At 54.9% G+C, this 25067-nt stretch overlaps 1 protein-coding gene across 24 annotated transcripts in view; it reads left to right on the forward strand.

Moving 5' to 3' along the window:
* The window catches only part of ST3GAL4 (ST3 beta-galactoside alpha-2,3-sialyltransferase 4), a 41961-nt gene that overhangs the window by 7431 nt on the left and 9463 nt on the right, over window positions 1-25067 (forward strand). For 2 of the 24 annotated variants that reach the window (XM_080649739.1, XM_080649721.1), the window contains exons 1-2: window positions 20878-20925; window positions 21730-22040. The exons of 4 other annotated variants lie outside the window; for them this stretch is intronic. In XM_080649739.1, the coding sequence (XP_080505865.1) occupies window positions 22008-22040 (33 nt within the window). In that variant the 5' untranslated portion in view covers window positions 20878-20925; window positions 21730-22007. Of the gene's footprint in view, window positions 1-1899; window positions 2036-3255; window positions 3362-17436; window positions 17694-17780; window positions 17936-20869; window positions 21337-21729; window positions 22041-25067 lie in introns of those variants that run through there. 18 more of the 24 variants (XM_080649728.1, XM_080649717.1, XM_080649738.1 and 15 more) reach the window with 18 other exon arrangements.

Below are 25067 nucleotides of genomic sequence, written 5' to 3' on the forward strand. Positions count from 1 at the left end.
CCCTCCTTGTGTCACACCTACCAGCCTGGACACAGGGCACAGAGTCCAAGGGCCTATCTGGGAGTGAGGCCAGGTGGGGCTGGGACTGGGCCTGAGAGTCCCATCCTTAGCCCCACCCTGTAACCAAACACATTCTATAAAGATGGCAATCGTTCCTCTCCTTTACTATTTTTTCTTTAATTTATTGATTTTTTTTTTTTTTTTTGAGAGAGAGACTGACATTGATTGGTTGTTCCACTGGTTTATGCATTCATTGGTTGATTCTTGCATGTACCTTCGCCCGGGGATCGAACCTGCAACCTTGTGTACGGGCGCGATGCTCTAGCCAGCTGAGCAGGGTCCTCCTTTCTTCTTGGTTGTCTGTTCCCTCTTCCCAGGCCCTGGGCCTGGCTCCAGAAGCCCCTCTGGCGACCCCTTTGTAGTGCTGCTGAGCGACCCGCTGCCCCCTCCCCTGCGCCCTGTTGGGCTGCCCAAGGCCCCTCCTGCTCACTCACTCTCCAGCTGCAGACCCTCGCCCACCCCTTCAGAGGCCCCTTGGCCCTGGGTCCTGCACTCTCTCCTCCCTCAGTAATCGGACATTCTCACCATCACTCTCTCCAGAACAGCCGGACTGGCAGGCCAGGAAGGCCAGGTGAGCTGGCTGGGCTGCAGCGTGTTCGTGGAGGTGGGTGGTGCTCTGTGCCAGGGCCCCGGTCCCCTCAGCTCCTGGGTGGAGAGAACACACACCCGGAGAGGCCAGGAGGATGGCGGGGCCTCCAGGTGGGGCCAGGGCCCTGTGGTGGCTGGGTCTCCTGCGCTTTCTCAGGGTCTGCTCTTCTCTGTGCCTCAGTTTCTCTGAGCCTCCTCCTTGGAAAGGATTGGATTCGACTCTCTGGGTGGACCTTGTCCCCAGGCTGCCGTGGATGGACAGGGCGTATCCCTGGGAACAAGGACGGTCCTGAAGCGGGGCGGAAGCGGGGGGGCTGCTGGCGACCCCAGGTTCTGGCACGTGGCTTGCCCCCTGGCATATCCTCAGTTAGATTTTTAAAAAATATGTTTTATTGATTTTTTACAGAGGAAGGGAGAGGGATAGAGAGTTAGAAACATTGATGAGAGAGAAACATCATTCAGCTGCCTCCTGCACACCCCCTACTGGGGATGTACCTGCAACCAAGGTACATGCCCTTGACTGGAATCGAACCTGGGACCCCCTCAGTCTGCAGGCAGACGCTCTATCCACTGAGCCACACTCGTCAGGGCCTCAGTTAGGTTTATGGTATCTTCCCAGGGGGTATGCTGTCCACACCGGGCACTGCTCTCTGGAGAGGTGGGGCGGGCGAACCCAGATCTGCTGAACAAGCCGGACTGGACTGCTCGGTCCCTGGGCCCTGCCCCGCCCCACCCCATCTTGCCCTTCCAACCACCTTCCTGGGTCTGGGTCCTGAATTTGCTAAGGCCTTAAGGCTTGAGCCCAGAAGGTCTGGGCTGAGGCAGGTGGCTGGGGGAGGGCCTAGGGGTTTCCTGAATTTGTGTGGGGTGGGCCGGGGAGACAGTCCCTGTCACCTGGCTCAGGATCAGGATCAGGTGCCCGATAGGCTATGAGGAGGGTGAGTGACCCTGCGAGGGTGCTGGGCGGGGGGTGCCCTGCACTGGGGCAGCCCCCTTCTGCCTGCCCACAGCTACAGGCTGCCTCAGGACATTCCCCTGCCCCCCTGGGGACACCCCTGTGAGGCTGTGTCACCCCGCCTCTGCTTCCTCTCCCCCATAGCCCAGCACCCCATGTGCTCTTCCTGGGGGCTGGGTGGGGGCAGGGCTGGGCAGAGGGCTTCCCTTTACCCACCTTTGCGAGGAGATCCCTGCTGGGCCGGCTTAGCCACTCCCAGCGCCTCTGCAAGCTCCAGGCTCCTGGCTGGTAGCTCCAGGGACCTGCAGCCTCACAAACAAACTCTGCTGGAGCCGGAGCTGATGGTTGAGGAGCGCGGTGGGCAGTGCCCTGCGCCGAGGGATGGGCGAAGAGAGCACCCCGGCCGAGGGGGTCCAGCAGCCCCCAGAAGCCGTATGTTGGGAGTAGCGGTGGGAGGCAGGGAAGGAGGAGGGGTAAGGAAGGTGTGTGTGTGTGTGCATGTGTGTGTGTAGCAGTTACCACGTTCCTGGGTTTCCAGTGTTTGTTTTGGGGTGCACGCCTGTGCTTGAGCGAGGGTCGGTGTGTTTGTGCAGAGCTGGTGGGTTTCTGACGCTGGGAGGGTCTGAGTGGCCCTCAGCGGGGCTGCCTGTGAAGGGGCTGTGGGTGGGTGGGGCTCCTCGTTGTGACATGGGGGCTGGGTGCGCCCGGGACAGAAGGGGCCTGTGTCAGTTCTGATAACCTGAGCATCAGCCAGCCTCCAGCCAGCCTCCCGCCGGCCCTGCCCTGGGCCCTGGGTGCAGCCCAGAGGGTGTGCACGTCCCCAGCAGGACGCAGCCACTCCGCCCTCCCCTCATCCCAAGCTTTACTTGGAAGAGAGTTCAGATGCAAGCGGCTCGTTGGAAAGCCTTCCTGATGAGACGCTAGCTCAGAGGGGCCTCTTTACGTGGCTTCTCTGTTCCCAGGGGCCAGCTGATGCAGGAAATGGAGGTCTTGATTTCCCTTTTTTATGGTTTCATTTCTCTTCTAGGTACCCCACCCGCCCCGCCGTCCCCACCCACATGCACAGCACCCCCTTTTCCTGTTCTCACCCTCCGCAGTCCTAACCCGATTGGGCCCCTCCTAGGCATTTCAGGAGGGGACCCTCCGCTGCTGATGCCCCGAGACCTCTTTGTTCCAGAATCACCACGGCAGGCAGTCGCCCTGCGGGGCTGGGCACAGGTCCCGGATGGAAGGGGGAGGGTCCAGTCTGCAGAAGTGAGGGTCCCTGTGGGAGCGAGGGGCCAGGGGAGGGGTTTCTGTGTGAACCCTGCTGCTCCCCTAGAGCCACGCTGCAGCCCCATGGTGGCCAGGGTTGGAGGGGTAGCCAGCTCTGCAGCGACTCCAGGCCGCACGTGGCCCCGCAGCGCCCCTGCTCTGGAGAGGGGACCTCGCTCTGGGAAGGAGGCACTGCTCAGACGAAGAGCGGGCTGCCTCTGGAGCCCAGGGGGCAGTGCCCTGCGCCCCAGGAGCTGGGAGAGGGGTGCTGCTCAGCGGAGGGGCACAGCTCTGCCCTGGCGGAGGATCTGTGCCAAGCCCTGTTGGTTGTCTCCAGTGTGGCTTCCCCCATCCCTCCCACTGCATGCTCCTCCCCACTCCAGCGTGTTCCCCGAGCCTGGCCAGGCTGTGGGACCTGGACGTAGTGCAGCGCCCCTCCTCTCCCTGGGCAGCTGCGTGTGTCCCGTGCGGCGTGTGGCGTGTGCCATGGCCCCAGGAGGAGAGGTGAGTGTGGTTGCGGTCGTGGGAGCAAGTGGAAGCGGTGGCGGCGGACCCCTCCTTTCCTGGGATGGGCAGAACGTGAGGGGAGAGGGGCTGCCACGCACTGGGGAGGCCTTGGCCAGCACCCCACTCCTCCAGGACCCGGGCCGAGTGCAGGCTCTGGGCCCAGCCTGGACTGAGGCCGAGCACTGTCAATCCGGGGATGTGTTGCGAGACTCACATGCCTTCCAGAAGTCCCTCTTGCCCCCTGCGCTTCTCAGATGAGGGATCTGTATGGCCAAGAGGCGGAGAATTTTGTCAGGGTCAGCCAACCTGTCACCAGAGTCCTGATGGAGCCCAGGCCGCTCACCCTGGACCCCTGGGTGGCAGAGCGCAGAGGTGCTGAGCTGTGTGGTCGGGCCGCTGGGCTCCTTCATCCCGGGCCCCGCCACGTTCCAGCTGCCCGACGTGGGACGCTTTGTTTAATCTCTTCGTCCTCCGGTTCCTCTTCTGTAAATCAGAATAAAACAGACTGCCCCACAGTGTTTTACAAGTGAATGAGATCATGCACGGTGGCTGCAGATCAGCCCTGGGGTCCTAAACGTGAGCGCACGGAGCCGCTGCTCTTCGTAGCTGTCCCCCGCCCCCCATTTCTCCTGGGACCTTGGTGACGTCCAGGCTCCATCCGGGGTTGCCTGTGATGCCCTGCACCACCTGGCCCTAGTGGCCTCCCTGGCACCACTGAGCAACCCAGCAAGGGCAGGTGTGGTTTCTGTGGAATTGACTCTGACCCTTTGGTGTTCAGTCCCATCGGCCTTCTTTCTGTTCCTCAAACTCAGCAAAGCCTCAGGGTCTTCGCTCTCCTCTGTGTTGAGAACCTTCTCCCCACCCCCCAACCACGCCCCCCAGCTCCCCAGCATCTTTGCATGGTCTCCTTTTCCCCGGGCCTGACAGAACCGGGAGAGCTCGCTGCCCAGCAATCCCTGCTCCACTGTTTATTGGCCTCATAACATGTCCCATTATCACATGAAATTACTCACTTATTTGCTTGCTTCTGACCCCTCCCGCCTAGGTATACGGCGGGAACACGGCCTGTTTCCATGTTTACTACCGCTGTGGAGCAGGGCCCGAGAGAGCTCCTGTCCTGCCCTGGGCCTGGGCACAGCCCAGAGGGTCCCTGTCCGCTCTGCTCTCTGCTCACTGTCCCGGGAGGCAGGGCTGTTCTTCAAAATGAGGAGCAGGTAGAGGAGGAGGGGGGTGCCCCCTGGGGCTGTCCTGGATCCACACAGGTTAGTGCTTGGGGCGACTTCACTCAGTTGACTCGCTGCCCGGAGATATGGATGAGCCAAAGGGTCAGAGTCAATTCCACAGAAACCACACCTGCCCTTGCTGGTTGCTCAGTGGTTAGAGCGTCGGCCCACACAGACTGAAAGGTCACGGGTTCAATTTCCGGTCAAAGGCATGTACCTTGGTTGCAGGTTCCATCTCCGGCCAGGGTTGGGGCTTGAGCAGGAGGCAACCAGTCCATGTGATGTGTCTCTTTTATGTCAATTTCTCTCTTCTCTCTCTCTCTCTTTCTCTCTCTCTCTTTCTCTTTCTCTCCCTCCCTCTCTCCCCCCCTCCCTCCCTTCCACTCTGAGAAAAAAAGATATCTTTGTGAGTTTCCCCAGGCTTCTAGACTGCCCTATCCCCACCCACTGCCCCTCCCCTCCCCCTGGCATCTGCGTACACCCAGATTTTTGCACTGGGCTGTTTGGTTTTTTTTTTAAGCTTTTAAAAATATATTTGTATCAATTTTAGAGAAGAAGGGAGAGGAAAAGAGAGATAGAAACATCGATGAGAGACAATCATTGATCAGCTGCCTCCTGCACGCCCCCTACTGGGGATGGAGCCTGAAACCCAGTCAGTGCCCTGACTGGTAATGGAACTGTGACCTCCTGGTTCATAGATCGATGCCCAACCACTGAGCCACACGGGCCGGGCCGCGCTGGGCTGTTTTGAACTTGGCGAGAGGAGGGTGGATTAGACTGCTCTGCTCTGAGATGTGTTGCCAGGAGCTCCTACAGAGCTTTCCTGTAAAGCAGAATTGGGGACCCTGTTGTGGGGCACAGTGCTGCACCAGGGTGAGCGGCTTGACAAGCAGAGGGAGGGCTGGGCTCACTGCCTACTCTCCCCAGGCCTGGCCGGGCACAATCAGTGTGCTCAACTGTGTCCAACTGTGCCGGGTGGCTCCCCCCACCACCCCCATCCTCTGCCTGTGGAGCAGGACACAGAGAGAGGCGAGACCAGCCTGTGTCCCCTGGATCTGAGAGCGGTGGTTGATCCTTCCACTTCCCCCTGGTCACCGTCCTCAGGGCTCCCGTTACCCGCATGTCCAACAGTTTCATCCCCATTGGACCCCACAGAAAACCCCAGGCCTGACAGGCGAGGGCTTGCTCAGAACTGAGGTCCCGGGTGTATTCCTGCTTCCTCATTCTTCTTCTCCTTTTAGCACGTTTTTGGTTGAAAGTGTGCCACACCCCCCAGCTTAAAAAGTTAAACACACCAAAGGGTGTAGGATAAAAGGAGATGGTCTCTTCCGTTCCAGACCCCTGTCCCCAGGCTTCCTTTGGGAGTGGTACCCCCCGTGGTTTTTTCTGCATCCTCCCAGATAACCTACTGACGGACAGACTATCCATGTATGCATGTCAGTCCCTCGTTAAGGGCACATGTGGAACCCGGCTGCCGGGGCGTGAGCCCCAGCGTGGGGCGTGCAGGAGGCAGCTGATCAGTGATTCTCTCTCATCCTTGATGTTTCTCTCTCTCTCTCCCTTCCTCTCTGAAATCAGTAAAAACGTATTTTTAAAAATCTTAACATAAAAAAGAGCACATGTGGAGATGCACAGAGCGTTGCTCTCCACCTGCCTTTTAAAAATCAAGAGGATGCTTTGGAGACCATGTGACCGCAGCCTGCACGCATTTGCATCCTCTTCTTCACATGTGCATCAAGGCCCATCTCTGGGCCTTGATGGCCTAAGCAGGTCTCTGCCCATGTTTTCAAGTTGTGTCCGCCTTTCGCTGTTACAAATAGGGCTGCTGTCAAGATCTTGATAGAAAAATCTGTGCACATGTAAGGAAACTTTTCCGTGGGATCCACTTCCAGCCACAAAATTCCCAGGCCAGAGGGGATTTGGGGAGATAATGCCAAATCGCCTCCCGAAAGATTGCCGGGTGGCACTTCCGCCAGGCCTGGTGCCTCAGCTCCAGTGGCAGCGTGGGGTCTAGCCTCTGGGACATGGCTGTTAAGGGTGAAAAATGGTGTCTCTATCCCTCGGGAATTTTCCAGTGTAGATGAATATCTTTTCCTATGTCCTGTTACATTTACCATAATTTGTATATTCGTGTCCTTGGCCAGTTCTCAAGTCTGTTTCTTTCCTATTGACTAGAGGCCCAATGCACGAAGATTCGTGCAAGAATGGGCCTTTCTTCCCCTGGCTGCCGGCAGCACCTTCGCTCTGGCCGGAGCCACCTTTCCGCTCTGGCCCGAAGCCGCCTTTCCACCTTCCCACGCTGCCCAGAGGCCTGGAGAGGCTGGGGTGGTGTGGAACGCCTGCGTCCCACCCCGACCTGGCCGCTCGCTGCCTGTGTATGCAAATTAACCTACCATCTTTGTTGGGTTAATTTGCATACCCACTCCTGATTGGCTGGTGGGCGTCGCGAAGGTACGGTCAATTAGCATGTTACTCTTTTATTAGGTAGATTAGTACATTATCAGTGAAGGGAATGATACATTGCAGATATTTCCCCCTTTTTCCATTTGTCTTTGAACCATGCCCTCTCCCTTTCCCTGGCGTGTGTTTTTATGTGGCCGAAGATGTCAATTTTTTCTTTCATAGCCTCTGAATTTGTGTCTGAAAAGTAATCTAACAGGTGCCCCATCCTAATCAGCCACATTTAACAAATGTGCACATTCCCCCATATGAGAATCTCCTAAGTATATACCAGTGTATAAAGCACTAAAGCCTTGCCCCTATAGCCGATCCTGTTCTCAGTCTTCCTAGGAGGTACTACTTAAATTTGGAAGTGCCCTATGTTTTATTATCTTAAACACACACAGTGTTTACACATGTACACATACACACAAAACAGTGCTGCCTCGCTGCACACACACTCACGATTATTTTGCAAGTGTTTGACTTTTAGGTACAGCCATGTGCTGCTTAACGACAGGGGATGTTCTGAGAAAGGCATCTTGTTTTGTCGTGTGAGCAGCACAGTGCACTTGCTACACACCTAGGATATATGGTGATTGCTCCAGGGCTGCAAACCTGTACAGCTGTGGTTCCCAGCGGGGGGTACATGCCCCACGGGGAGGGGCGCAATTTGATTTTTAAGGGGGGCAATTTGAGAATGAGGTATTAACAGTGAATTGTTTGCATTTCTTATGGTTCTAGGGGCCTCATAGACAGTCTATAAATATACATTGTGACATATTTATGCATTTCAGTTCTCTCATATATTTTGAAACCTTATTTACTATTTTTTCATATCATTTCATATTATTATTATTATTTTTAACAATTTCTTAGTGATTTCTTCCTCAGTACTTCAACTGTTCTTTGGCTCTTTTATTTTTCTCTTTCATGGATGCCATGTTCTTTGGAAGCTTGTTTAGACCAAGGTAATGCCCTTTTAGGCTTCCTCCACACGAATAGGAGTTCACTTTTTTAATAATAAGAATTGTATGTCATGGGGGGGGCATCAGGATTTTAGAGATGCTTAGGTGGGGAGCCACTGCTGCACAGCCTATCACTGTACGGAACCGCAGGAGGTTAAATCGAGCCCATGAGACAACGGTGTGGTCCCGAGACACTGGAACACGCGATGGTTGAGGCCACTGCCCACAAAACGCGTCACACTGTTCGCCAGCACACTTTTTTTTATGTAAACAGACCAAAAGTATACCATAGTAAATAGTCGTTTAAAACATTTTTTAAATTGATTTCAGAGAGGAAGGGAGAGGGAGAGAGAGATAGAAACATCCATGATGAGAAAGAATCATTGATTGGCTGCCTTCTGCACGCCCCCCACTGGAGTTTGAGCCTGCAACCCGGCATGTGCCCTGAGTGGGAATCGAACCCTGACCTCCTGATACTCACCACTGATCCACACCAGCAGGGCAGTAGTTACTTATGATGATGGTGCGCTGCACGTAACGGCATGTGCAGTACTTTTATATGACCGGCAGTACAATAGGTGTGTTTACGCCAGCATCGCCTCCATGTGAGTAACGTGTTGTGCTGTGCTGCTAGATGGCTATGATGTCGCGAGGTGATAGGAACTTTTCAGCGCTGTTATAATCTGACTAGGAGCCCAGCACGTGATTTGAAATCGCTTGGTGCTGCCCACCCTCGAGTCGCCAGTCTGGCTCTGCCTCGCTCCCCGGGCCCCGCAGCAGCCGTGGCTGCTGCCTGTCTGGCCCTGACTCCCTCTCCGGCCCTTGAAGCAGCCACAGCCGCTGCTGATCAGGCCCTCCCCCAGCTCAGGCGCACGGAGGCCCCTGCCGCTGCATGCACAACCTCCTCCTGTCCAGTTGACCTGTGACGGCGTCCCGGTTAATTAGCATATTTCTCTATTTTTTATATATATATAGATGGTATCACGGTTGTATGCGTTGTCCGAAAACTCGAAAAGTCGCCATGCGTTGCATGGCTGCAATGGATCCATGCTTATGTGTCTGTTGGCAACACTTCGGAAGATTGACATCTCGTTTCAGGCTTACCCAACTTGATATATCTGGCGTGATTTCTTCCGTTTAAATGGCTGCATACTATTCAGTCGTGCGAATGTGCCACAGTTTATTCAGCCACCCCTCCTGGACACATAAGACATGTCCATTCTGTCCTGTGCCCAGTGCCGTGACAGGCATCCTGAACGGGGGCACGCATATAGGGGCGGGGTGCTCTGGGCTGTGCCTGCACATGGAATAGCTGGATGGTAACGTGTGCAAACGTCAGCCCTACGGGGTATTGTGAAGTGCCCTTCCAAGCCTTTATATCCATGAACTCCCGCCAGCAACATGCAAGAAATGACAGGTCCGGTCTCATCTGCCTTGCCTGGTCACTAGTGAGTTTGAACAACTTTTTGAGGTTCCCAGATTTTATTTAATTAAAAAAAAATCCATTCAGACATGACTAGCAAAGAACATGTTAGTAATCAGAGTCATTTTAAAATTATGTACACATCCCTGCTTCATGAGAAAATGTTGAACAGGGTAGCACTCTGATTTGAAAACTAGATAAACGGAGAAGGCTATATCAAACTGTTATTGATAAGTTAGCTTCATTACGGCTGGGAAAGTGAGACAATAAATTCTGCTTGGAGTATAAATGAAAATATTAAACTTAAACATGCAGTAGTATCCACATATTCATCCTTTCTCTGTATTTTTCCTTTCTGGAGTTCATATTTTGTTTTATTGATTTTTAAGACTTTATTTTTCAGTTACAGTTTCCATTCAGTATTATTTTGTATTAGTTTCAGGTGTACGCAGCCTAGTGGTTAGACAATCTTATCCTTTACAAGTCCCCACGTGGCCCCATGCGTGGCTGTTACAATATTATTGACTGTATTCCCTGTGCTATACTTTACATCCTGTGACTATTTTGTAACAACCGGTCTGTGCTTCTATTTTTTAAAAAATACATTTTATTGATTTTTTTTACAGAGAGGAAGGGAGAGGGATAGTTAGAAACATCCATCAGCTGCCTCCTGCAGACCCCCCACTGGGGATGTGCCCGCAACCAAGATACATGCCCTTGACCGGAATCGAACCTGGGACCCTTCGGTCCGCAGGCCGACGCTCTATCCACTGAGCCAAACCGGTTAGGGCCCGGTCTGTGCTTCTTAATTCCTGCACCTCCCCCCCCCCCACCCTCCGCTCCCCCATATCTTTTCATATTCCTTGGGTGTTGAGTTTAATCTGTGAATGACCTTTTCCTGTCCTTTATTTTCTTTGGTTCCTTGGTCTTTTATGAATTGGAAGGAGTACTGATTTACCCAAGTGTTTGCTGAGGATATGCCTGGTGTCAGACTTCCAGACCTTTTACTCACCGCACCACGGTCCCTGCCTGTGGCCATCTCTTCTGCTGACGGGAAACTACCCAGCAGAGGGGTCTGATCAGCGGCCTGGGCACCGTCTCTAGATGGTGCCCTGGGAAAGAGAGGAAGTTACTTCTCCAGTGTGGCCTCCTCCCTCTCTCCACGACAGCAGGCACCCTGAGTCTGGCCAGTCCTTGGGGCCCACCTTAGTGCAGAGCACAGTCTGACTGGCAGTGCCCCCCTCTCTCCCTGGGCAGCCGTGTGCATCCTGTGTAGTGTTTGCATTGGACCCAGCTGCCAGGAGGGGGGGAGGTGAGCGCCGGTCAGCCGTGTCATGGCTGGACTTGCCCTTGTCATTCTTACTACAATTATAAGAGGTTCTTCAGCAATATTTACTTGAAAAAAAGTAAAGGTTTATTCTTTACTAGAGGCCTGGTGCATGGAATTCATGCATGGGGGGGCGGGGGCGGGGGAGGAGGGGTTGTCCCTCAGCCCAGCCTGCACTCTCTCCAATCTGGGGCATCCCTCTCACAATCCAGGACTGCTGGCTCCCAACTGCTTGCCTGCCTGCCAGCCTGATCACCCCCTAACCCAGCCGTGGGCAAACTACGGCCCGCGGGCCGGATCCGGCCCGTTGGGCTGTTCTATCCGGCCCGCGGAGCCTAAAGAGCGGAGGGTTCTCTTGCTCTCCCCTCTGCTCCTTTACTTTGAATTTATATTAGTTCACACAAACACTCCATCCATGCTTTTGTTCTGGCCCTCCGGTCCAGTTTAAGAACCCATTGTGGCCCTCTAGTCAAAAAGTTTGCCCACCCCTGCCCTAACCACTCCCCTGCCAGCCTGATCGATGCCTAACTGCTCCCCTTCCAGTCCGATTGCCCATAACTGCCCTCCCCTGCCAGCCTGGTCACCCCTCACTGCCCTCCTCTGCCAGCCTGGTCCCCCCCACCTGCCCTCCCCTGCAGGCCTGGTCCCCCCCACCTGCCCTCCCCTGCAGGCCTGGTCCCCCCACCTGCCCTCCCCTGCAGGCCTGGTCCCCCCCAACTGCCCTCCCCTGCAGGCCTGGTCCCCCCAAACTGCCCTCCCCTGCAGGCCTGGTCCCCCCAAACTGCCCTCCCCTGCTGACCTGATCGCCCACAACTGCCCTCCCCTGCTGGCCATCTTGTGTCCACATGGGGGTGGCCATCTTGTGTGTTGGAGTGATGGTCAATTTGCACATTACCTCTTTATTATATAGGCTAGGACCTGGAACTAACACTGCACAGCTGGGGCCACGCAGCAAGGCTGTGGGGTTGGGATGGGAGACCGGGCCTGGGGTTCTGCTTTAATTGGGGTTGAAGGTTGTCAACATAAGAAACATTTACACCTGCACCTTATTTTATGCATTGCTATCATAGGAGGAGGCGTAAGGGAATTACATGAAATCCGTTGGTGGTAGATTAGGGAGGTGGGAGAAACCAAAGCAGGGAAGTCTCTGGGGTGGGATATAGAGTAAGGCAAGCCCTAGTTGGTTTAGCTCAGTGGATAGAGCGTTGGCCTGCGGAATGAAAGGTCCCGGGTTCGATTCCGGCCAAGGGCACATGCCCCAGTTTCAGGCTCGATCCCCAGTGGGGGGTGTGCAGGAGGCAGCCGATCAATGATTCTCTCTCATCATTGATGTTTCTATCGCTCTCTCCCTCTCCTTTTCTCTCTGAAATCAATAAAAATATATTAAAAAAAAAAAAAAAGAAGAGTAAGGCAAGAGACACATACTTCTTTTACACCGGTGTGTACAGGATAGTTAGCAGGTGACACTGACAGTGAGGGGTTTTGTGGTCTCTGCTCTGGTGCAGTAAGGGGTCCAGTCAAGGTTTCCTATTGATCGTATCTCTGCAGGAGTGTTAATGGGGCTGGGCGTTTTCAGCCTCGGAGGCACATTTCCCATAGTCCTTTCAGTTTTATTTTGGGTTCTGCAGAGTCTGAACAAGTTTTTAGGAATATTGTGTGGTAGGTCAAAGTGCACTGCTTATGGATTGAGCTCCAAGGGGCTGTCATGGCCAGAGTCATATCAAACCCCCTTTTTGTTGTTGTTGTTAATCCTCCTCCCCTGGAGGATATGTTTCCATTGGTTTTTTAGAGAGAGTGGAGAGGGAGAGAAAGAGAGAGAGAAACATCGATGTGAGAGAGACACTTCGATTGGTTGCCTCCCATTCAGGGATTGAGCCTGCAACTGAGATATGAGCCTTTGACCAGAATCGAACCTGGGACCCTTTAATCCTCAGGCCGACGCTTTGTCCACTGAGCCAAACCGGCTAGGGCTCATCCAACCCTTTTACACGCCTCGGTTTCTCTCCCCAGCTGTCTAATAGAGCCGAGAGGACTCAGAGCGCCAGGTAACCAACCTTTATATGCACATCCCCAGAGGAGTCAATCATTTAACTACCGTTGAGTTGGAATCCCCTCTGGGGCTCCTGCACATCTTGAGGAATACCCTCTGACACCCCCACAGAGATTCTTAGTCGCCTAATAATACCCAAGATTCGAGTTGGAGGGAGGAGGTACCCCTTATTTTCGGAGCCGAATGAGTTCAGGCTCTTACTTATTCCGCAAAAGATTTTGTTCAGACTCTCAGTAAGCAGTTCCAATTGAACCCCAACGTTAAAAACCAGCCACTCATTTTCCTGCTGTCCTGAGTTTTCAACTCTTACCTTTAGCCTGGATTCTCTCAACCCTTCACCATGAACTCCACCTCGAGGATATTTTTGTTTAACAGCTTCAATAAAGTTGCGCCTCTTCCCTTAAAAGAGGGAGATTCGAGATGCTAAGAAAAATTCACCCAAGCTCACCCGAAGCAAAGTGAGGAGCGGGTGGGGCACAGTGGGCCCCTGCTGGTACCTCACACGGTCTGGGTCTGCAGGGTGGTCCTGGGTGGGCGTCTCTGGAATCTTGCCCCACGACACCAAGTAAATGTCAATGGAAGAAACCTTTGCGCCTGTAAAGAATTTTTATGAGTTCGTTTGAGCCAAACGGGTAACAACGGCCTGGATGTAAAATCTCCAGAAAATGCTGCGGAGAATGGCAGTTTTTCACCTTCTTTTATACATATACACGCAAAGGAAGGGCAGAAGGAGGTTCTATGACATCCGTTGGTGATAAATGAGGGAGGCGGGAGAGAGCAGAGCCGAGCGGGGACATCTCTGGGACTGGGTAAAAAGTAAACTGAATCTATGGGGCACTTCTTTTACAGGGGTGGTTATAGGAGAGTTAAGACAGTTAACAATGAACACTGTAGCAATAACAATGAGGGGTTTTGTGGTCTCTGCTCTGGTGCGGTTGGTGCCCTGAAGGTTCTGGGAAAAGGAAATTGCCCTGGCATATTCCAAAGGTATGTTATCTTCGATGCAAAAAGGCTACCGACAGGCTCCTGGAAGGTAAAGCTGCACCTTTGTCAAGGAAGAGACTGCCCTAGGGCAGGGGTCGGCAAACTCCTTAGTCAACAGAGGCAAATATCCACAGGACAACGATGGAAATTTCTTTGGAGAGCCACATTTTTTAAACTTAAACTTCTTCTAACGCCACTTCTTCAAAATAGACTCGCCCAGGCCGTGGTATTTTGTGGAAGAGCCACACTCAAGGGGCCAAAGAGCCGCATGTGGCTCGCGAGCCGCAGTTTGCCGACCAGGGGCCTAGGACATGGCGACCCGCCAGGACTCACCTTAAGTTGGGAATTTTTATGTTCAAACCATCCTCTGTGGTCACTTTCGGTCTCTGAGTTTGTAGGGCCGCCTTGCAGGCCTTCCCTGAGCTTGTCAGGTTTAAGTATGTGGCTCCTTTTTCGTCCACAGGGGTTTCAAGAACTTACTCTTTTTGTTTGTGTGTGTGTGTTTTTATTTTTATTTATTTTTTTAAAAAATATATTTTATTGATATTTTACAGAGAGGAAGGGAGAGGGATAGAGAGCTAGAAACATCGATAAGAGAGAAACATCGATCAGCTGCCTCCTGCACACTCCCTACTGGGGATGTGCCCGCAACCAAGGTACATGCCCTTGACCGGAATCGAACCCGGGACCCTTCAGTCTGCAGGCCGACGCCCTATCCACTGAGCCAAACCTGTTTCGGCTGTGTGTGTGTTTTTTTTAAACCAGAAGAGGAATTGCGCCACCAATCGTTGAAATCCTTAAGATGAACTGTGACAGCTGCCCTTGGCTCTTGGCGGCTCTTCAGCCCCAGCCCCTTGCATGCCCAGGCCTTTGCAACGAAGGGTCTCGGATGTTTGAACTTGATGAAACGTCTGTTCACATTTATTCTGCTCATTTGCTCATTCATTTATTCATTTAAATATTTGTTGATGACCTGCCATGTGTTTGGCATGAAATTTGGTACTGGAGACACTGGGGGCCACAGGAGGTCCCCGCTTTTCTCGGGATGGGAGACAGTGTGGTGTAACTCCCCGGAGGGAAATTAGACAGGGTGACGTGGGGGACAGACCATGGGGGCAACGAGGCTCCTGGACTGGGGTCTGGGACCCTGTGCCGGGAGGCAGCGTGGGAGGGAGAGTGGCCAGGACCAGGGAGGCTGGGGAGGGAGGTCTGGGCTTGGGTCACAACAATGATTCCAGGCCCCCCGACATTTACACTGCCGTCAGCTCCTGCCCTGACAGGGATTCCGACGTGAAACTTGGGGCTGACCCCCGCCTTGGTCCTGCCTCCATTCTCAGACGGGGTCAGTGTGTGGATGGGGGCGTGCAGGCTGAAATTCTCACCTTTAGGAAGGGAAGGTGTGTAGGAGGTGCTGGCGAGGCCTCGGGTCTCCGGATCGTCTCGGTTCAGTGCATAGGGTACGGTTCTTAGTCCCTGTGCTGTTGGTCACAGAACAGGCTACGGAAATCAGGGTGTTGTTGCTTTTTATTTATTTATTTATATATTTTTTAAAATATATTTTATTGATTTTTTTTTTTTTACAGAGAGAAAGGGAGAGGGATAGAGAGCTAGAAACATCAATGAGAGAGAAACATCGATCAGCCGCCTCCTGCACACTCTCCACTGGGGATGTGCCCACAACCCAGGTACATGCCCTTGACCGGAATTGAACCTGGGACCCTTGAGTCCACAGGCCGACGCTCTATCCACTGAGCCAAACCGGTCAGGGCTGTTGTTGATTTTTAAAAAATACATTTTTATTGATTTCAGAGAGGAAAGGAGAGGGAGAGAGAGATAGAAACATCAATGATGAGAGAATCATTGAGTGGCTGCCTCCTGCACGTCCCCCACTGGGGATTGAGCCTGCAATCCGGCCGGGCATGTGCCCTGACTGGGAATCGAACTGTGACCTCCTGGTTCATAGGTCGATGCTCAACCACTGAGCCACGTCAGCCGGGCCAAGGGTTTGTAAAAATGTTGTAATTCACCCCTTATTCTTCCCGGTTGCAGCTTGTGGATCACTTAGCACTGAAAGGGAGTGCTGCTAACAGTTACCATTCGCCCAGCACTTCCTGTGAGCCTTGCCTACTCTGCCTCGTTACCCCCACAGGCAGACCACAGTGGGGACCCTTTACCTCCGTGTCACAGGCTGGGAGGTGGAGGCTTAGGGATGCCAAGTAGCTGCCCAAGGCCACACATCTGGCAGGTGGCAGAGACTGGCTTCAGACCCAAGTGGCCCGTCCCCTGGCACAGCTCCTGGCCAGTGGAGGAGAGAAGGCTCCGGAGAGAAATTTCTACGTGACCAGCTGGCCAGCCCAGACCTGGCGTCTGTGTGGGCCTGGGCAGGTGTGGCGTGCCAGGCGTAGTCAAGGGCCAGCCTGGGCAAGACGCCAAGGTCAGGAAGAGGTTGGGGCTGGGCCAGGCGGCCGTGTCCCTTGAGCTGTGTCTCCACACCCAGAGCCCCTGCTGGGGAGCAGGATGGAGGGAAGAGAGGGGACTTCCAGACTGGCATGGGGAGCCCTCGGGACCACGGCCCTTCCTCGGGCACGTCACGTCAGCCCCCAACAGCCCTTCTGACGCGGACCCCGGGAAGCATGCAGAGCTTAGTAAGCGCTCGGGTGCTCCCGAGGGACCTCGGATCCTCCCTTGCCCAGCGCCGCCCAATAGAAATGGAGTGGGAACCACACATGCAGGCCACATGTGTCCTTTTACATTTTAAAACATGCTAATTTAGCCCTAGCCGGTTTGGCTCAGTGGATAGAGCGCCGGCCTGGGGACTGAAGGGTCCCAGGTTTGATTCCAGTCAAGGGCACGTACCTCAGTTGCAGGCTCCTGGCCCTGGCCGGGGGGAGCGGGGAGGCAACCAATCAATGTGTCTCTCTCACATTGATGTTTCTCACTGTCTCTCCCTCTCCCTTCCACTCTCTCTAAAAATCAATGGGAAAAGTATCTGCAGGTGAGAATTAAAAAAAAAAAAGAAAAAAAGCTAATTTAGTCATATCTGTAAAAAGTAACAATGAGGTGAAGTTCATTTTAATACTTTAAGCCCATCTAGCCAAATATCATTCCAATGTGTGATCCATGTAAATAACGTAAAGGTCAGAGGTGACTCTTTTGGTGCTAACTCTGAGATCCAGGGGATATTTTTCGCTTAGATCTCCACAGCCTCACGTGGCAGGGACCACCGCGTGGGACCGGCAGGGCGGGGACTGCACCGCTCTCAGGACAGGCCAGAGGAGGGAGGGGACTGGCCACACTGCTGGGCAGCTGGGTTCAAGCCCCCACCCCAGGAGCACCTTGATCTTTCAGTCCTTGGGGCCAAATGTGGCGGCTGCTGATGGGAGGTCCGAGGAGAGGAACAGCCAGGAGCCCCTGCCTAGCAACCTGGGGCAGGTCCCGGCCACACTGGTTTGTCCTTTATTTACCTTGGGCACGGCCCGGACCCTTTGCATCTCCGCCCTGCCACGCCGCTCGGCTTCCTCACCCAGAGAATGGAATTCGAAGCGTCTGCCCCTCCCGAGCAGACACGAGAAGCATGATGTTCCAGTGGCTCCCTGCGGTATCTTGTGACCGGCAGCTGACAGAGTGGGTGATACCGTGTTTCCATGCGGGAGGCTGCAGTGCTAGGCTATTTGGGGTGCCTAGTGGGGAGGACCCTGTGGCCCCCGAGGGTGGGGAACAGAGAGCCTTGTGGCGCTGCGGTGGGAAGCCTGTCCTCCCCTTTCCTCCGAACTTGGGTGTCCGGAGAGACGCCCCATCTGCTCACTGTGGGCCTCGGGGCAGTTGGTCAGTTACTCTGCCCTTTGCTGCCTGGAATGAGCCTGGGGCCAAGGAAGCCCGGCACCCTCCCCGGCACCCTGTGACCACGCTGTGTTGGTCAGTGGAGGGGAGAGGATATAGGCTGTGGGCTGTGACCAGCCAGGGCTGGACCTGCGACAGCCTCTTCCCCTCTTGCTCCGATAGATCCACCGATTAATTCGACAGATCTGTTCTGAGAGCCTACTGTGTGCCAGGCACTGCTCCAGACCCTGGTGATGGGGCAGCAAACACAACAACGGGAAGAATCTTCACAAGCAGGGAGGGGGTCTGAACTATTGGGGACGTGCTGGGAGGTGGAGGTGAGTAAGAGCTGAGTGTCCGGGGGAGAAGCATGGCGGGCTGAGCCCATGGCAAATGCAGAGGCCTCGCCCAGTCAGGAAAGGGTGGGGCCAGGGTGACTGGGTTGGGGGGGTGGGTGCTGGCCAGTAGGTCATGGGCATCCTTCTAGGTCAGCCGCAAGGTCGTGGGCTTTCTAAGTGCTGTGGAGCGCATGGAGGGTTTCGAGCAGAGGCGAAGTGGCAGAGGTGGCAAGCCTGTTCTCCAGAACTGACCGTCGCACCCATGAACCATCGATTAACGTGGGTTAGAAGCCCAGGAGAGCTTCCACGGCCAGACCCGGCCATTGCGTTCATTCCGTTAAGTTCACAGCCCAGCGCGGGTCCCGTGCGGGATATCGGCGCCGGACACTAAGCGACAGGACCTGCTGTGGGTGGGCTGACACCCTCGAGGCTCGCACACCGTGACAAGATGGACCCGTGGCCCCGCTTCTTGAGGTGGAACGTGTGTGCGCAGGTGTCGTCCCCGTCCTGCTGTCGGTTCAGATGGTGGCCACGCCATTTCGGGGCCCGGAGACCTGGCCCCCCCAGCTGAGGGTCTCGGACCCCCCCCCCCCCCCGCGTCCATGCAGGGACGCGACTGCATGGGCGTGAGTGCCGTCGCCGCCAGGACTCCTGGACATCTGGTGTCCAGATGGAGGGCAAGCGTCGCCCTGCAAGTACCGCTGCGGGCCCGAGGACGTGCTGGCCAGCTTCCCGCGTGGCCCGGCGGGAGGCAGCAGGCGCTCACTCCAGGGACCGGGGCGTTTGGGGAGCGATGCCGTCCGGGATGGTGTGGGAGGCAGCAGAGGCGGGGGGCCGGGCCGGGCTGTGCGCTAACCCCGAGTTCCAGCCCCCTCCTCACCAGCTGTGGGATCCTGAGCAAGTTGCCGGCTCTTGGAACCTCGGTTGCCTATCTGCACACGGGAGGTAATCATAGTGTTTAGCTCACAGGGTTGAGATCATACTTGGAAAGCCCCCGAGAGTGTCTAGGAGGGCAGTTCTCAGCATCCGTAATCTCTGGAGACATTTTTTTTTTTTTGGACACAGTGGTGGTGGTGGGGGGGAACCTACTGGCATCTAGGGGTCCAGGTCCCCATCCTGTGGCGCATAGGACGGCCCCTACAACAATGAATATCTGGCCCCTGAAGTCATGGAGAGGAGGGTGAGAAACCCTGGGGTTGCACCTCAAAAGTGCACCATACACTTCCATTTCCATTATGCATAAGGGATGGGATCCACTTGTACTCCCCCTTTATTACTTGTATGGCCAGCATTTATGACACATCTGCTACATTCTAGGCACCATCACGGGGTCTGCAGACATAAAGAACTCCCGGACCACAGAGGCCGCAGTTCCGTGGCAAGATAAAAACATAATACAATATACCATACAGTTATGTTCTGTGATGAGGCATCTCCTCTGTCTCAGGGACTCTGATAGACTTTTGGAAAACAACAAGCATTGGAGTCCAGAGTTCGGGAGAGCGGGCAAGGCAGGAACAACAGTGATTACACGATAGGAAGTTATAGTACCTGGAAGGGCTAAAATCAGGATGTAACCAGTCTTTTGTGGGGAGGGAAACATCAGTTGCTAAGACATGTCAGAAAAGACGTCAAGGATGAGGTGTCACTGAGCCAGTGCTCAGAAGGAGGGGGGCTGTCAGGCCGCCGGGGCGAGGAAGGGCGGTGGCTGTGGTGGGAGGAAGAGGCGGCTCTGGACCTGGGGCCTGGGACGGGGTGGCAGGTGCATCTGCAGGGCTGTGGCCTGACTTGGAAGGTCCCCGATGGCCTCTGAGGAGATTTGGATTTTCATTTAAGGAACAGGGAGCAATAGGAGCAGGAAGCCCGGTTCCACCTTAATTGTTCCCTAGGAAGACTCCATGGTCGCAGTTCCAAAGAAGGGGCTTGAGGGAGGCAGGACTTGTGGTAAAGAGATCATTGAGGCCTCAGCCGGTTTGGCTCAGTGGATAGAGCGTCAGCCTGTGGACTGAAGGGTCCTGGGTTCAATTCTGGTCAAGGGCATGTGCTCGGGTTTCGGGCTCGATCCCCAATAGAGGGCGTGCAGGAGGCACCTGATCAATGATTCTCTCTCATCATTGATCTTTCTATCTTTCTCTTCCTCTCCCTTCCTCTCTGTAATAAATAAAAATCTATGCTAATGAAAGCCTAGGTGGCCTTCGCGCCCTCACGCGACCCCCTCACGTCATCACAAGATGGCCGTCCCCATGTCATCACAAGATGGCCAGCAGGGGAGGCCAGTTGGGGGCGATCAGGCCAGCAGGGGTGGGCAGTTGGGGGCAATCATGCTGGCAGGGGAGCAGTTAGGCATCAATCGGGCTGGCAGGGGAACAGTTAGGGGGCGATCAGGCTGGCAGACAGAAGCTGTTAGGGGCAATCAGGCAGGCAGGCGAGTGGTTAGGAGCCAGCAGTCCCAGATTGTGAGAGGGATGTCCGACTGCCAGTTTAGTCCCGATCCTGGGGATCAGGTCTAAACTGGCAGTCGGACATCCCCTGAGGGGTCCCAGATTGGAGAGGGTGCAGGCTGGGCTGAGGGACACCCCTCCAGTGCACGAATTTCGTGCACTGGGCCTCTAGTAAAAATAAAAAAGAGACCAGTTAGGAAGCATGTGATTGGGGGTGGGACCCAGACTCAGCCTCTGGCTCGAGAGGAGAAGAAGGAGGGCTGCACCCTGAATATTCCCGAGGCTCCAGGCAGTGCGGCCTTGACCCCGGACAGAGTCTTATAAAGTGTTCTGTCCCCCGTGCCTCCCACAATGCCAAGCATTCAGTGGGAGTTCAGCAAACATTGGCTGGAATTGGGAAACAGGGCAGAATCGATATTACTTAGTAACTGTTTAGTAGGAATGGCATGAAGGGGAGGGAGATGTTGGAGACTGAGTTGGAAATGTGGGGGCAGGGCTGGGGGCAGTGGGGAGAGACATGCTCAGTGTGAGGAAGTTAAGGTCATCCAGGTAGGATGTGCCATAGAAAGTTAGAAGTATTCGGATGGGGCCTGGGAGAGATTCAAGGGCTGAAAATCAAGAGCTCGAACCATCGGGGTATGAATGGTAGCTGAAGGTCTGCAAACGAACGAACAGGTCCCGTGGAAACACACGGGGGAGCGGAGGTTCAAGGTCAGGTGCCTGGGGTTGCCAGCGCGTGGAGAAGTGGCACCTGCACAGGCGTAGGTAGCGGAGAACCTGCGAGTCTTCACCAGGAGGCCAGGGAGGGGCCCTGGTGCCAGTATCAGAGGCCTCAGTGTGAAAGTGAGGGTGGGAGGCAGGGCTGGGGAGGGGCGAGGGGTGAGTGGGAAGTGAGGATGGAGCACAGACAAGGACGTTTGGCCATTGGAGACCGGGACACAGATGCAGGAGCAGCTTGAGGTGGAGACCGAGGCCCCGAGGGGTGTTTGTTTTAGGAAGAGGGAGGCCTGAGTACCTTTCTGAGTCAGAGGCAGTAGAGAAGGAGGGAGAGCTGGAAGGGTCTGGGCAAGAGGGGTCAGGGATCGGGGGCAAGGATGGGAAGGTGAGTGGGGCCCGGTCCAGGCACAGGACTTAGGAGGGAGCAGGCGTGGGAGTGAGTCTAACGCCGGCAGGCAGGCGGCTCCTGCCATTGACCAAGGTCTTGGATCCTGCACTTCTTCCCCCTACGCCCCTCCCTGCCCACGGCCTTCGGAGGGACATGAAGCCATATTCCAGGATGGGCCCAGGGGTCTGTAGGGTCTGGCATCCTGCTGTGCCTCTTAGAGGAACACAGTCTTGTTCCTCTGGGTACAGTGGGTGCCTGCTGAGTACGCGCTGTGTGTGAGCTGCGAGTGCCGGAGTGAACGTCACGGTTGCTGGTCGCTGCATCCGTGGGGCCCTGTTTCCCAGCCGTGCGCCCCCGGTCTGCCCTTCGGCGAGTTCGGTGGCCGTGTTCGGGAGCCTCACTTCTGCCCGGGACACTGGTTCCTGGCAGAACACCAAGAGAGCACACAGCCTTCCTGGCCAGTCGGCTCTGCTAGCGGCTGGGTGCGCTGGGCGCCCTGGCAGCCAGAGGCGGCTGCCTCTTGGACATGAGTGGACCGGACGCCTGCTCTCCTGCCCAGGTACAGACTTGGAGTTTTCTTCTGTCCTTTCATACTGAGGGGCTCTGTCAGTAATGTGGGGAGCTGCTGGGAGAAGGCTACCAGTTGTCCTGAGGTAGCAGCCAGCCCAAGACCCCCCCTTAAGGAAGGTCGTGGGGGGGCGCTGCTGAGCCACCCTCTTGGCTTGGCCAAGCGAGGGGAGGGAGGGCTGGGCTCATGAAACCCCAGCTGGAGTGTCTTAGAGAAGCCCCAAGACTAGCCAGTCTGCTGAGCATTAACCAGCACAGTCTGGGGACAGAGACACGAGTGCAGGACTTTCTTGTTGCTCTGGACCGGTCAGTGCTGGTCACTGTGCTGGCTCAGGTCTCCTCCATCCAGGGCGGCCTGCAGGCGGCTGAGTATTTGCCTTTCCATTACTGCGGACACACTGTGTGTAGTGTTTCCATCTTGGCTGCATGTTTGTGGTTTTTTAACTTACCAAGCCTGGGCTCTGTCCTTAACCAATTAAATGAGAATCTTGGGCCCAGCTGGCGTGACCCAAATGATCGAGCGTTGACCTATGAACCGGAAGGTCACGGTTTAATTCCCAGTCAGGGCACATGTGTAGGCATGCAGGAGGCAGCCGATCAATGATTCTCTCTCTTCATTGATGTTTCTATCTCTTTCTCCTTCTCCCTTCTTCTCTGAAATCAGTAAAGATATATTTAAAAAATAAATGGGAATCTTAGGGAGTGGGGCTTGGACACCTGCATTTTTTTTTTTTTTTTTTACTTCTCAGGTGATCGGCTGCCTTGTGCAATCAGTGGTGTGAGCTACAGATAGCAAGGGGTCACTCCTGGTCACGAAGGGAAGATTGGGAGAGGATGGGAGATGCTAGAGCTGGAAGGATTCTGGTCTGAGCCTAGCAGAGGGCACCCACCCCCTGGGAGCCGGTTAGGATCGGGCGCACCCGCACCCACTAAGTCAGAACAGGCAGGCCAAAGTTTGAGGAACCTGCTCTCGCCACCTTCTGGACCAGAGCTTCTCAACCTCATTGGGATCTTAGTCAAATGCCGATTCTGATTCTGTGCGTCTGGAGGGGCCTGAGGTTATGAATTTCTAGTAAGTTTCCTAGGGAGCCCACGCTGCTGGTCAGGTATATTTTGACCTGCAAACATCTAAGACCAACTTCCCAGCCAAAGAAACCGAGGGTCAGAGCGGGAGAAGTGACTCCCCCAAAGGAGGCCACCAGGCTGCTCACGCACTATAGTTTGAGGGCTGGCTCCGTGCCAGGCAGTGAGCTGGCAGCTGGCGAGGTGGGGACAGGCGGACCTGAGTCCTACTCTCACCGAGCTTGCATTCCAGTGGGCGAATCAGCCAGCAAACAAGTGAGTCACTGAACCACTTACAGGCCAGAACTGCCGAGAAGGCAATAAAGGGGTGACGTGGGGGATGGCAGCAGTGGCTGTGGGTAGGTAGGGGAGGTGTGCACTTTCAGGAAAGCAATCATGGAAGTTACTAGAACCACACCTTTTACTGGGGTCTTCTGGTTACAGATTACAGACCTAGAACTTGACAGGGCCACGTGCCATCCCCACTGGGGTGAGAAGATGGGTGCGGCTGACCCGACTGGGCACCCCAGACTCTGGTTGCCTCATGACTCTCTCCTCCCTCTCAAGGCTCATTTTTCAGGGCTCAGGGCCTCCGAATGGAGCCGAGAATGCCCCCGCGGGGCAGGGCGGGGCAGATGGGACAGAAATCGGATCATCGATTTGTGATTTGTAAGAAAACTCAGGCCTTGTTCAGAAGAGGAGAAATGTTGGAGATTTTCACTTATTCTGGAGAGTGCAGGCACCAGTGCTCCTCACTCCTGGTCCCTCAAAACCGGCTGCTGTGGGCCCGGCCAGCGTGGCTCAGTGGTTGAGCATCGACCTATGAACCAGGAGGTCATGGTTCGATTCCCGGTCAGGGCACATGCCCGGGTTGCGGGCGTGTGGGGTGCTGATCAATGATTCTCTCTCATCATTGATGTTTCTCTCTCTCTCTCCCTCTCTGAGATCAATAATAACATATAAAAAAACAAACAAACAAAAAACCCAAACCAGCTGCTGTGGAACAGCCTTCCCGGGTCCTTCCCGTTACTGAAGCAGCGCAGGGAAGGGCCCTGGAGTCTGGGTGTTAGGAAGTGGCTGGGTGATTCCTGGGATCTGGGTTCCTGGGGAAGCCGGCATGGATGGAAGAAACTGTGCAGGCCCTGGCTGGGTGCTCCGTTGGTTAGAGCGTCGTCCTGATACGCCAAGGTTGCGCGTTTGATCCTCAAGCCCGTGTCAGAATCAACCAATGAATGCATAAATAAGTGGAACCACAAATCGATGTCTCTCTCAAATCAATAAATTAAAAAATATATCTATAGTAATAAAAGCGTAATATGCTAATTAGACCTTCCCAATGAAGCTGGGGCTTCGAGGGAAGCCCGGGTCCCAGGTGCCAGAGGGAAGCCGGTGCAGGCAGATGGGGGAAGGAAGGCCTACTCTTGCACAAATTTTGTGCACCGGGCCTCTACTTTATATATATATATTTAAAACAAGAAAGAACCGGGCGCTTGGCGGCATGCCATGCCTCTTCGTGTGGCTGTGGAAACTGCAGAAGGTTCCCGCCGGTGACCCCGAAGCGTGGCCCCGGCTGAGTTTTGGGATTTAGGAATCTCTCTGTTAACGTGCTGGTGGCAGCTCCCCCTTCCACAGCCTGGCCTTTGCCCTTACCCGAGAGGGTCTCCCACCTCCTCTGACCCAACAGACCCTCTGCTCCCCAACTCCCCATTCAAACACCCCATCTTCTCTGTTTCCCACGCCCCCGGGGGGTGAGGGCTCGGGCACTGTCTGCATTTAATCAGAGTCCAGAAGGGCTGGAGAGGCCTCATAGGCCGGCTCGTAGCGGCGCCCTCACCCCATTGTCTGGCCTGGCCAGGCTGCGTGGTGAGAGTTGTGGGAGACCGGTGATGGGGAGGTGGCCAGTGGCCAGAACCAAGGGGAGGCCTTGGGAGGTGGTGAACAGATCAAGTTCAGTTAC

This window comes from Plecotus auritus, assembly GCF_963455305.1.
Source record: "Plecotus auritus genome assembly, chromosome: 13".
Lineage (NCBI taxonomy): Eukaryota > Metazoa > Chordata > Mammalia > Chiroptera > Vespertilionidae > Plecotus > Plecotus auritus.